The 11,422-nt window shown below is 42.0% G+C and overlaps 1 protein-coding gene across 2 annotated transcripts; it reads left to right on the top strand.

The window, feature by feature from the left end:
• The first annotated feature begins 8,609 nt into the window (after positions 1–8,609).
• Positions 8,610–10,451, top strand: TMEM141 (transmembrane protein 141). Of its 2 annotated transcripts, none has more exons than XM_036751295.1 (5): positions 8,610–8,696; positions 8,901–8,967; positions 9,110–9,196; positions 9,620–9,727; positions 10,278–10,451. In XM_036751295.1, exons 1-5 carry the CDS (start codon positions 8,643–8,645, stop codon positions 10,343–10,345), a joined length of 384 nt encoding a protein of 127 aa, XP_036607190.1. In that variant the 5' UTR covers positions 8,610–8,642; the 3' UTR covers positions 10,346–10,451. The 2 variants fall into 2 exon arrangements, with proteins under 2 accessions (XP_036607190.1, XP_036607191.1); XM_036751296.1 differs by having other exon boundaries at positions 9,113–9,196.
• The last annotated feature ends 971 nt before the right edge of the window (positions 10,452–11,422 follow it).

Consider the following 11,422-nt stretch of genomic DNA (forward strand, 5'->3'; position numbering starts at 1 on the left):
AGAGCATAGGCCCTGGCTGTCTGAACAAAGGAATGAGAAAACTTATATACATTATTTTAGCAGACCTAGCAAGCCTGTATTACCTCATTTTTTATGACCTCCATGTATGTTTAACCATGATACAAGAAGAGGATTTTCCTTAATTGAATAGAGTTGTAAAGGATGTTGACAAAAGTCAGTTGAAACTACAGCCCAGCATCTCTGTGTCTCATTACATTCCATAACATAGTATATACCTGTAGAATATTAAGCAAGGTAACCTCTCTTGGGGTTAGGGTAATGTCCTTAGTGGCTAACAGGTAAGAATGTCTTGTTGACAGAGGTAAGGGTATTTCCTGAGCAAACTTTTAGAGAGAACAAAGAAGCCCAGGTCCTGGATCTTCATCCAGTTACTCATTAATTCAGGCTCTGGGTCTGGTTGAAATTAGAAATGATATAAAATAGTATAATATTTTCCACAGCTTCCTTGTAGGTTTTCTTTTGTTCTCTACTGTGCACTTTTTACTTTATTTTTTCCTCCTCTCTTCCCCTCTCCCCCCCTTAAGAAGGCTACAATTAATCATGGATATAGATATATATATACATATATATACACACATATATCTTTATATATGTGTGTATACACACATATATATGTATATATATACATATATACACATACATATACATATATTTATATATGCATATACATAGATATATATAAATACACACACATATACACTCTTACACCTATATGTAAGAACATACTGTGTGGGATGGATTTTACGAATCCAAGAATTAGAAACAGAGGCATCTCAAGGTGAAAGTAGAAAGGAAAATTTATTACGATCCCGCGGGAAAGGGCCACCCGGACATCAAGAGGACTGGGGGTCCTCTCAGTGTCAGAGCGCACTGGACACAGAAAATTGGGGTGTTTATATAGGTCCCTAACCGCAATTCCCCCTCCCAACCTCCTTCCTCTCAGCTTGCAGACGTAAGCTTTGAGGGTACAATCTGGACGCGATAAATCTACCCAGGGACAATGGCAAGGAACAAACAGTATGGTTATTTTTGACAAGCAGGTGACAAACATGAACTTCCCACCATTCTTATCCCATTCTCCAATCAATCTGAAGTGATAAATCTATCTTAATGACAATAACAATGAACAAATAGTTTGGTTATCTGCGACAGGCAGAAGCCAGTTGTTGGTTACCTCATCTTCACATCTGTGGCAAACTAGCCTTTCCCATCACCCATACATCTGTGACGGATATCCCCAGCACCCTTACACCTTGTCTCCCATCATTCATACCTGACTGGTCTTGCACGTCTACATTGCACCTGGCTTTCCGGCTTTTCATTCATTTTTCTGCTGAGCTGAGGGTCCCTTATCCTGGGGTCAGTACACAGGGGGTGAGCATCCTGTGTCCTATCCTTACTTTCAGAGGATTTTATGGTTGCTGACTTATTCACCTCAACCCTTCTTTCTTTCAGGCTTCTCGCCATTAGGTAAATACACAGGATGCGAGCATTCTGTGTCCTGTTCTTACCCTCGGGGGCCTTACAGTCACTAGCTAAGCTTGTGGAGGGGAAAACATCTAAGTAGAGAAATGGCTTTACAGAAAGGAAAATATCTAAGTAGAGAAATGGGACTCACTATCCTACTTATTTCTATTTATCTAATTTGTTCCCTTTATGAGAGGTCTTCACTCGTCCCACACAATACTATGCTTATTCACACTTGTTATCTGTTTCTCTGAAGGTAGATAGCATCTTCCATCATAAGCCAAAGTCTTTCTATATTGTGCCCCAATATATTTAGCCATCCCTCAGGCAATGGGAACCTACTTTGCTTCCCATTCTTTGCTACTGCAAAATAGGTTGCTATGCATATTTTAGTGTATCTTTCTGACTTTTATATGTTATGGGGATATCCTTAGCAGTGGGATCTCTAATCAAAAGGTATGGCCATTTTAGTCACTTTTTTAAAAGCATAATTCCAAAGTGATTTTCAGAAGAGCTGTACTTATTCACCATTCCACCAACAGTGTACTAGTGTGCCTGCTTTCCAACTATTTTACCAACATTAACTATTTCCATCTTTTCCATCATAAAGTGAAACCTCAGAGTTGTTTTCACAGGATCATATCTATGGGGCCTAGAAGGAACTCCAAAGGCCATCTGGTCCAACCCCTTAATTCTACAGATAAGGAAAGTGAGGAAAGACTTCAGCATGATTAAGCACAATCCTATAAGAGTACAGACTGATATCCTCCATAAGAAAATAATCATATGAATTATCCATGGCGTAGGAGTGTAGGATGAATATTTTTATACATTCTTAAGATGCCCCCCCTTCAAGATCATTAATGATCACTGTTAGGAAGTGCCCAACAATGGTGGGACTATGATATCTTTCCAACCCCCTAATCCTATGCCACTGAAAAGTAGAGGAGTTTAGATAGATAGATAGATAGACAGAAAGATATATAGATATATGCATATATGTGTATACATGTATGTGTATACACATATACATATACATATACATATACATATACATATACATATACATATACATATACATATATATACATATATACATATATATATGTATATATATCACAGCTTCAGGCTAGCAAGTTCAAGTCCAGGGGTTGAGAGAGATGTGCCTCAAATGAGAAAATGAGAATGTGACAAAATCCCTGTCTGAGGTGGGATGTACTAAAGTTAAAAGTGCTGGTAAATAGTTAACAACCAACTTGTGGGGTAGACAGTGGGGAGGAGAATGTATGCATGACACATTTCTAAGTTTAATTTACATTATTTTCTCCATCACTTTCTTAAGTCTTGACAATCAACAAAACCATAACTCAAGCCCTGATTTGTAGCATTTGCCAGTTTTCAAGGTGTAAAAGCTCACAGTGAAAACCAAACAGTGCCAGGTTTGAGTTGGCTCTGGCACACCCTTGGCTGTTATCCTCCAGGGTAGAATTGCTCTTTTCCCCTTCTTCAATGATTAACTCATAAACCACTTCTTCTTTGAAACTTTCCCTAGTAGTGCTCTCTCCTTCAGTCAATCAATGAGTGCTTATTAAGCTCCTGTCATGTGCCAGGCACTGTGCTAGGTGCTGCAGATACAAGGGCAAAAATGGAATAGTGCCTGTCCTCAAGGACTTTACCTGCTATTGAGGAAGACAATGTGTACATTTATATAGAATACGTACAAAATAAATACAAGTGGGACATGATGGACTGGGCAATGAGAGTTGTTTAGCTTATATGTGTGTGTGTGTGTGTACATATATATGTACATATTCTGCCTGTTTCCAGTCCAAGGGGGCTGATTTCAGGCCATGAGTGACTAAGGGGATTGGACTGTGTGAAAAGTCTTCTAAGTGGCTGCAGCTGGGAAGAAATGTTGACTCAGGAGTGGCTGTGCTAGAACTGAATATCGCAATCAAAAGATTCAGCCCACTCATCTCTCAGTCTCTTTTTTGTCAGCTAAGAGTGAGAGGGAGAGTATTGATGAGTGGGAGAGGGAAAGCTGGCTAAATTTCTCCAATCTGGTAACAGTAAGTACATGGTGCCTCTTTTATTAAAAAAAAAAAGTTTATTCTTTCCTGATTTTACAAGAATGAGAACTGCAAGATGAGAGTGCCCAAGCAAACAGGTAAGTTTAGGAGAGCCACAGCTCACATCAAAGGACCTACCAGCAACCAGTTAGCAGCAGAATCCACAGAAGCCAGTAGCAGCAGCCACAGGAGTTGGGAGGTGAATGAGCAGCAACCTAGAGATGGACTTGCCCAGGCAGTAACCTTGTAAGCACTGCAGGGCCCGGAGAAATTTCAGGCCAAGTAGCCTGCCTGGCCTAGCACAAAAGCGGATTGACCCACCAGGCTGAGATGTCATGCTCCACGAAGAGCACCCCGGCTAAGCAGTAGAATGATTGATCCATCACCAATGTCATACCCCCTAGCAAACTCCATGAGGATTCCATGAAGAGAGAAAGAAATTTCCAGGGCCAAGAATTAGGCCCTGTGGCCACATATGTTCACACAAGTACCTCAAGACCATTGTACTTTTAAGTACCTCCTCAATAAATCCCCTTCCTAAAAGCTAATTGATGTCTTCTAGCCAATTATTAAGGAGATGCACACTGGTGACATCTCAGGAGCTATAGTATCAGAAATCTCATAGTTACCTTTAGGTGATACAGAAAGGTTGAATACGCCCTTTTCAAATATTTAAACAATAAAAGCTGGCATTTATATAGTACTTGAGGGTTTGCAAAGTCTATTACCAATATTAGCTCATTTTACTCATTTATTTTACTTAGCTTTCTACTTCCTATAAATAGGTTAGTCAAACTCGACTTCTCTTCTTCATTTTTGTTTTGCCTCTTCCCTCCCCATCATCATTATTATCAACACCAACACCGCCATCATCTTCACCTTTCATCCTCATGTAGAGCTCTCCCAACCCCCAATATCTACTGGATCTTCAAAGAACCAGGATGACTGAGAAGAGCTACAAAGACTAGAATAGGTTTGCTCAGTGCAGAGTCTTTCCATTGGTCCCCAGAGAGTAATGCTGTGTGGTCTCCCCAGAACCTTTGAAAAGAAGAATTAGAGGATCCAGAAATGAAACGATAAAGCTCCAACAGCAGAGGAAAGGCCAGGAAACAATGAACCCAGGGCCCTCAGGCTCCACTTTACCGACTCAGATCCTGACAGTCAGCAACCGATGGCAAGTTTCTCTGATAGAGGTTTCATTTCCAAGGTATCTAAGGAACTGAGGACTAGATGCCAAGAACATGTGCCTTTTTTTTTTTTTTTGCTTCTTTCCTAAGCCCCATCCAGCCTCCCTTTCTTCTTTCAGTTACAATCTCACCCCAACTCCCCCTCTACCACCACCCTTCAAATGTAAGTTCCCTGGGTCTCCTTAAGGGCAGATGGTAGTGCAATGGATAGAGATCTGGGCCTGGAGTCAAGACTGGAGTTCAAATCTAGCCTCAGATGCTTACTTGGGAGAGAAATGATTATTAATAGTCAATGATTTGGGGAGATCCAGAGTTCTCTCTTTCTTCTAAATTCCTGATTTTAAAAAGTTCAGCTTCTCGAAGGACACTGCTGATAATGAAATGAGACCCACATTGGGGCCGCTTGGGTGGGGCATACATTCTTTGACTAGATAGTCCAAAAGAGGGGGGGAGGGGGGCATCTGGGTATAGAGATAGTTTTTTGGTCCAAGGATGACACGATGTCATTTTTAGCCCCTCATTTTAATATAGCCTGCCTCCCATTGTGGTAACCAATCAGAGTGGATTGCTACTCCTCTTACAACAGAACATATATGCCCTGAGCCTGCAGCCGGGATTGTCTCTGATCTAAGAGAAATAGCCAAATGACTACCCTTTTATTAATAACATGCTGGCCTTATTAACAAAATAATTAAATTACCCAGAAACTATGTCTCTTGAACCTTTTTAATCATCACACTTGCTGCGTGACCCTGAGCAAGTCACTTAACCTGTTAGCTTCAATTGTAAAATGGAGATAAGATACCTACCTCACAAGATTGTTATGAGAATCAAATGAGATATTTGTAAAAAAAAAAAAAGTGCTTAGTATAATGCCTGCCGTATAGTAGGCATTATAGAGAAGCTTATTTTCTTCCTCCCCCAACTCTGCTCCCAGTTAGAATATAAGCTCCTTGAAAGTAGGAATTGTTTCATTCTTTTTATCTTTGTTCCTAGCACGTAACACAATGCCTCACACATGGTAGCAGCTTAATAAATGCTTGGTGATTAATTCTCTGTCTGAGCAACAATGATCCCACCTTCCTTCTGCCTCCAGCCCATAAACTGTATTATCAACTTTCACCTCTGAGAAAATGCTGTTCGTACAAAACAATCCCTCCTCCCTCCTCCCTCTTCCCACATCCATACTCTTCCTTCCTCAACCCCTCTCCCAATCCATCCTTCATACAAACTGCCAGAATAATTATTTTGCTCTAAAACTTTAAGTGCTTTCCTAAAGCTCTTGAGTAAAATTGATGTCTTCAGACTATGTGATAGGATAGAGTGGGTGCCATCCACCATCAGCCACCACAATCACATTCCCCACTTTCCAACTGCCTGTGGAACATATCTCAACCTGCATATTCCCATGTAGCACTTCATTCTCAAGATGTCTAAAATCCATCACCCTCCACTTTACCACTTTCCTATTCCTGGCTCTCTTACCTCTAAAAATGGTTCCATGTTCCTCCCAGGCTAGAAACTAGAGGGTTATCTTCAATTTTTCAATTCTCTTCAATTCCTTCAATACACACCTAATTCCCATTCAGCCTTTCACCACATCCCATATATTCTTCCTTCCCAATGTCCATTGCATTTAATTGAATAAACATTTATTAAGTGACTACTTTGTGCAGATCATGGAGTACATAAAATCGAGATAAAAAGTGGTTCTTGTCCTCAAGAAACTTAACCGTCTAGGTTTACAGATTTAAAGCTAGAAAGGAACCTTAAAAGTCATCTAGTCCAACCCCACTGGAGGCCCAAAGATGTTAAGTGTTGTGCCCAAGGTCACACAGGTAAGTATCAAAGATGAAATTTGAACCTTTGCAACCAAAGGTAGTGCTTGTCCCTCAGAAGCCACATTTGTCTCTCTTAAACAAACAGGAGAGGATCACAGAAATTAAAAAGGGCAATTTCGATTACATAAAATTAAAAAGTTTTGGTAGCAACAAACCTAATGCAACTAAAATTAGAAAGGAAACAGTTAACTAAGTGGGGGGAGGAAATCTGCAAATTTTTCTGATAAAGATCTCATTTCCAAGATATATAAGGAACTAAGTCAAATTTATCATTAGAGCCATTCTTCAGCTGATATGAACAGGCAGTTTCCATGAGAAGAAACCCAAGCTATATCTATAGCCATATGAAAAAAAATGTTCCTAATCACTAATAATTAGAAAAATGAAAATTAAGCAAATCTGACTTCCACTTGACACCCTGAATAAGACTGGCAAAGCTGATAGAAATAGAAAATGACGAATGACTGGGGGTGGGGAGTGGGAGGAGAAGCACATGTGCACTGTTGGTAGAACTGTGAATTGGTCCAGCCACTCTGGAAATCAGTTTAGAACTATGCTCCCAAAATTACTAATCCATGTATATCCTTTGACCCAACGATACCACTATTAAGTCTATAGCCAGAGTTTTATTGAACAAGGAAAGGTCCTATATATACAAAAACATTTATAGAAGTTTTTTGTAGTGGCAAAGAACTAAAAACTAAGAAAGTATTTAGGAATTGAATTATGGCTGAACAATTTTTTGAATATATATTTATCTCACTAAACATTTCCCAATTACATGTAAAAAAAATTTTAGTATTCTTTTTTAAATTTTGAGTTCCAAATTCTCTTCTTCCTTTCTGCCTGCTCTTCCTAACCCCTTAAGAGGGCAAGCATTATGAAATTGATTATAGATGTGAAGTCATCCAAAACATAGTTCCATATTAGCAATGTTGCAAAAGAAAGCATGCAAAAAAGAAAACAAAAGGTAGTTTAAAAAGTATACCTCAGTCTGTACTCAGGGTCCATCAGTTCTCTCTCTGGAAGTGGATAGCATTTTTCATCACAGATCCTTTGGAATTATCTTGGATCTTTATCTTCATCAGAGTAGCTAAGTCTTTTACAATTGATCATCCTTACATTATTACTGTTACTGTGTACATTATTCTTCTGGTTCTGATCATTTCACTTTGCATCAGTTCCTATAAGTCTTCCTAGGTTTTTCTGAAATCATCCTATTCTTCGTTTCTTAAAGCACAATAATAGTCCATCACAATCATATATTCCTAATTGATAGGCATCCCCTTAATTTCCAATTCTTTTGTCAAATGGCTGAACAAATTAATGAATGTAACAGAATACTATTGTGCTGTAAGAAATATGAAAGATATCGTTTCAACCATCAACCAACTGATGCAGAGTGAACAGAGACTAAAGGACAGCCAACTTATTGCTCTAACAACAATTTTGTTAAAAACAAACAAACAAACAAACACCCCCAGTTTTGAAAGACTCAAGAACTTTGATCAACCAGGGGCCATTGATGAAGAATGCTACCCATCTCCTGATAGAGGGGATGGACTAAATGTGCATACATTTTGGACATAGTCAACCTGGAAATTTGTTTTGCTTGACTAGCCCTATTTGTCACAACGGTTTTGTTTTTTTAGTGAGGCGGGGGATGTGGAAGGGGAAAAAAAGTGCTTGAGAATTGAAAAAAATTAATTAAAAAACTAAGTCCCTTCAAGGTTTAAACCATAGGGCGTATCAAACTGGACAATCACACAGAGAAACCAGTCTCATTCTCACCCACTGTCACAGACAAAAAGCACGCTCACTCTTTCACTCCCAACTCGCTCACTCTTACTTTCACTCTCACTCTTTCCAAGCCAGCAGGGAAAGCTGCGCTTGCTCCAGCAGATCCGAGCTCTAAGCCCCAATAGGAAAAGCCAGAGGAGTGGGACATGGCGTCGGGCTTTAACATCCATCTCAGCCCCGCCCACTCCCTCTCGGCTCCGCCCACTCCCTCACCGCCCCGCCCACTCCCGGCCTCCCTTCCTGTCTCTCTTCCAGCAATGGTTACCTTGGGCCTATCCCGAGTGGACGATGCGGTGGCCGCCAGACACCCCGTAAGCAACGAGGGCTCCGCCCTGGGAATGGAGGGTCGGTTCCCGCAGGAGCTGGAGGAGAGGCGCATGCACGGGGTGGGGGGTCGGGGGACGCAGCATCGGTCTCCTGGTGTTTGGGGGGGTGGTCCCTCTTTGGTTGGAGGGTCTGTTGCCCTTTGGGAGGCTCTTCTAGGGAACCGGCACCCAAACCTGTGCTCATCGCAGGGGCTCCGGGAGTATGCTGCGTGCCAATCCCAAGCCTTCATGAAAGGCATCGTCACGTTCATCACAGGTAGGCGGGCGGGTTGGCTAAGGGGGCGGGATTGCCCCGGACCTCTGTCCCTATCCCCACTTGTACCCCGAGGTGCCCCCCTCCTTGGCCAGGGCACCCTGGGCAAGAGTGGGGTCAGGATAATAGGGGACTTGGCCATTAGCAGGCACCGGTGCAGCCTTCTTCCTACAAAAGGTCCTCCAGAGGAAGCTGCCCTATCCCATGCAGTGGAGCGTGCTTCTGGCCATGGGTGAGTACCCGAAGTTTGTGGGAGAAGACGGGGTGGGGGGAGGTACAGGGAGGGTGTCTACAGATTGAGAGGGATTGCTGAGTCTTGACTTGCTAACCACCCTGTGACCCTGACCTGTCTCAGTACTATCATTTTTGCCTTCCATTCAATCAGTCCCCCTCAAAGAAATGAAAGGGTTGGGGGAGGAAGGAGTTAAGGCAGCCTGGGAGCCCTCGTTTATTTGAGATCCCACTATCTCAGTGTAGCCCTGCCCCCAGGTCACTCTATCTACCTCTGCTGGGTGGAAATTATTTCCTGGTACCAGACTGAAGCCGGGGCTTTCTTTTCCCAAAGATCTGGGGGAGTCTAGAGAAGCCCCAGATTAGAGTCTGTCCCTCCCCCATTCCCACCCTTTCACTCCTGGAGTCCATCCTGCTCCCTTAGTTGCTGGCTCAGTCGGCAGCTATGCAGTGACCCGTGTGGAAACACAGAAATGCTCCGATCTCTGGCTCTTCTTGGAGACTGGACGGCTACCCCAGGACCATGCCCCAGGTGAGATGAGTCCAAAGGCCAGGCAGGTGGGCAGACTACCTTAACTTTCTCCCAGGCAACTCCCGGAGCTACGGGCAGGAGGGAAAGGAGAATGTGAATCAGAGAAATAAGTGACATATGCTGTCCAGAGATAAAAGGGAAAAGGGGCAGGGCACCAGGAAGGGCAAAATATCTCAAGGCCATTCAAACAAACTTGTCCTGGCTTGGGGTGGGGGTAGGGGAATAGGGACTGGGAAGGAATGGCTGTAGCTTAGTGTACAGCAGGCAGAAAGCCCTGAGATCAATGAGCTTGTGGGAAAATGATGTGGGGCTTAGGGAAAGTTATAAGGAGCTGGGTACAGGTTGCAAACCAAAGGCTGCATCATTGCAGACCCTACTTACTCAATACAAGTTTAAAGTGAGAGACTTTATAAAAAATGTTTTGCAAAGCTGATATCAGGGAACCATCTTCCTCCTCAGGAGCATAATCTAATATCAGGCCTCCATTCCTCCCTCTGTGAAATCAGCACAAAAAACCAAGTAGACACAGTGTTTCTTTCCTTTCTTACAGAGCAGGCTTCTCGAGGGTGTTCAGATCCAGAACAGAAGAAAAATCAGTATGGGGACATTCTGGAGTAAGGGTCCTCCGTGATTTTGTCTATACCATCATGGTTCTTCCAGCTGTGCACAAGCACTCCACTCTCCAATCTATATATACACATAAAAAATGCTTTAACATCCTGTACAGTCTGCTGCCTTTTTGCTCCCTAACCAAAAGGGCTAGAGATGAAGAATGACTTGAGCTGGTATGGACAGTAGGAAAGGTATTTAAAACTGTTTTGAAGAGAAAGACGGTATCTGTGGCATCAACATGCTTAGAGAGTTAGTTTTGGGGAGAAATAGGAAACGCTAGAGTTTATCTCTTCATTTGTCAGCCACTTCTAAGGTCTCCCAGCTTTGGCCCCTCCAGTATCAAAAAGCCAGAGTTGAAAAGGGCTGAAAGTAAAGTGGGCCTATGTGCTAATGGGGGTCTTCTCAACTTTCAAAGGTTGTTCTCCTAGAGGAGGATATAAATGGGGGAAGATGAGAGGGGACCACCATGGAACAAAAATCTAGCATTTTAACATATACTTATTAAAAGAATTAATATAGGCTAAGTGTTTAGTGTTTAGTGTTGAGAGATATATATATATAAAACTTAGTAAGACCTAGTCCCTGCCCTCATACAACTTCCCATTGAATAGGAAGATAAACCACATATACAGGTAACAGAATAGAGCGTGGTAAATACAAAACAAAGAAACAAAATGCCATGGCCTGAGATGTTGCACCCTATGAGACAAAGAAAAGAACTAGGAATAGTACACCACACACACACACACACACACACACACACACATACACACACACCCTGATATTAGCTAATTCAGTGAACCATGTCCAGACCCAAACCTCTGCTAACTTGGCTATGGGCTATCATTCAGATCCGCATGAGTAAAATGTTCAGTTAACCTGAATAGATAATAAAATTTGGCTCTGAAAGGAACCCTAGAGAGAATTGTTCTGTAGATGAAGAAATTGAGGCCTAGAAAGGTGAAAAGGTTCATCTTTAGTCAGACTAGTAATAAGAAGAGGGATTTGAAACTAGGTCCTTTGTTTCCAAATCCAATGTTCTTTCAGCTGTATCAAATGAATAGATGATTTTCCCTCCTTACC

This window comes from Trichosurus vulpecula, chromosome 3 (assembly GCF_011100635.1).
Source record: "Trichosurus vulpecula isolate mTriVul1 chromosome 3, mTriVul1.pri, whole genome shotgun sequence".
In the NCBI taxonomy this organism is placed as follows: Eukaryota; Metazoa; Chordata; class Mammalia; order Diprotodontia; family Phalangeridae; genus Trichosurus; species Trichosurus vulpecula.

Coding starts and splice junctions, on each gene's coding strand:
- TMEM141 (XM_036751295.1), top strand. CDS start 8,643: ATGGTTACCTTGGGCCTATCCCGAGTGGACGATGCGGTGGCCGCCAGA. Junction 8,697..8,900: donor CGGTGGCCGCCAGACACCCC/GTAAGCAACGAG, acceptor TGCTCATCGCAG/GGGCTCCGGGAGTATGCTGC. Junction 9,728..10,277: donor ACCCCAGGACCATGCCCCAG/GTGAGATGAGTC, acceptor CCTTTCTTACAG/AGCAGGCTTCTCGAGGGTGT.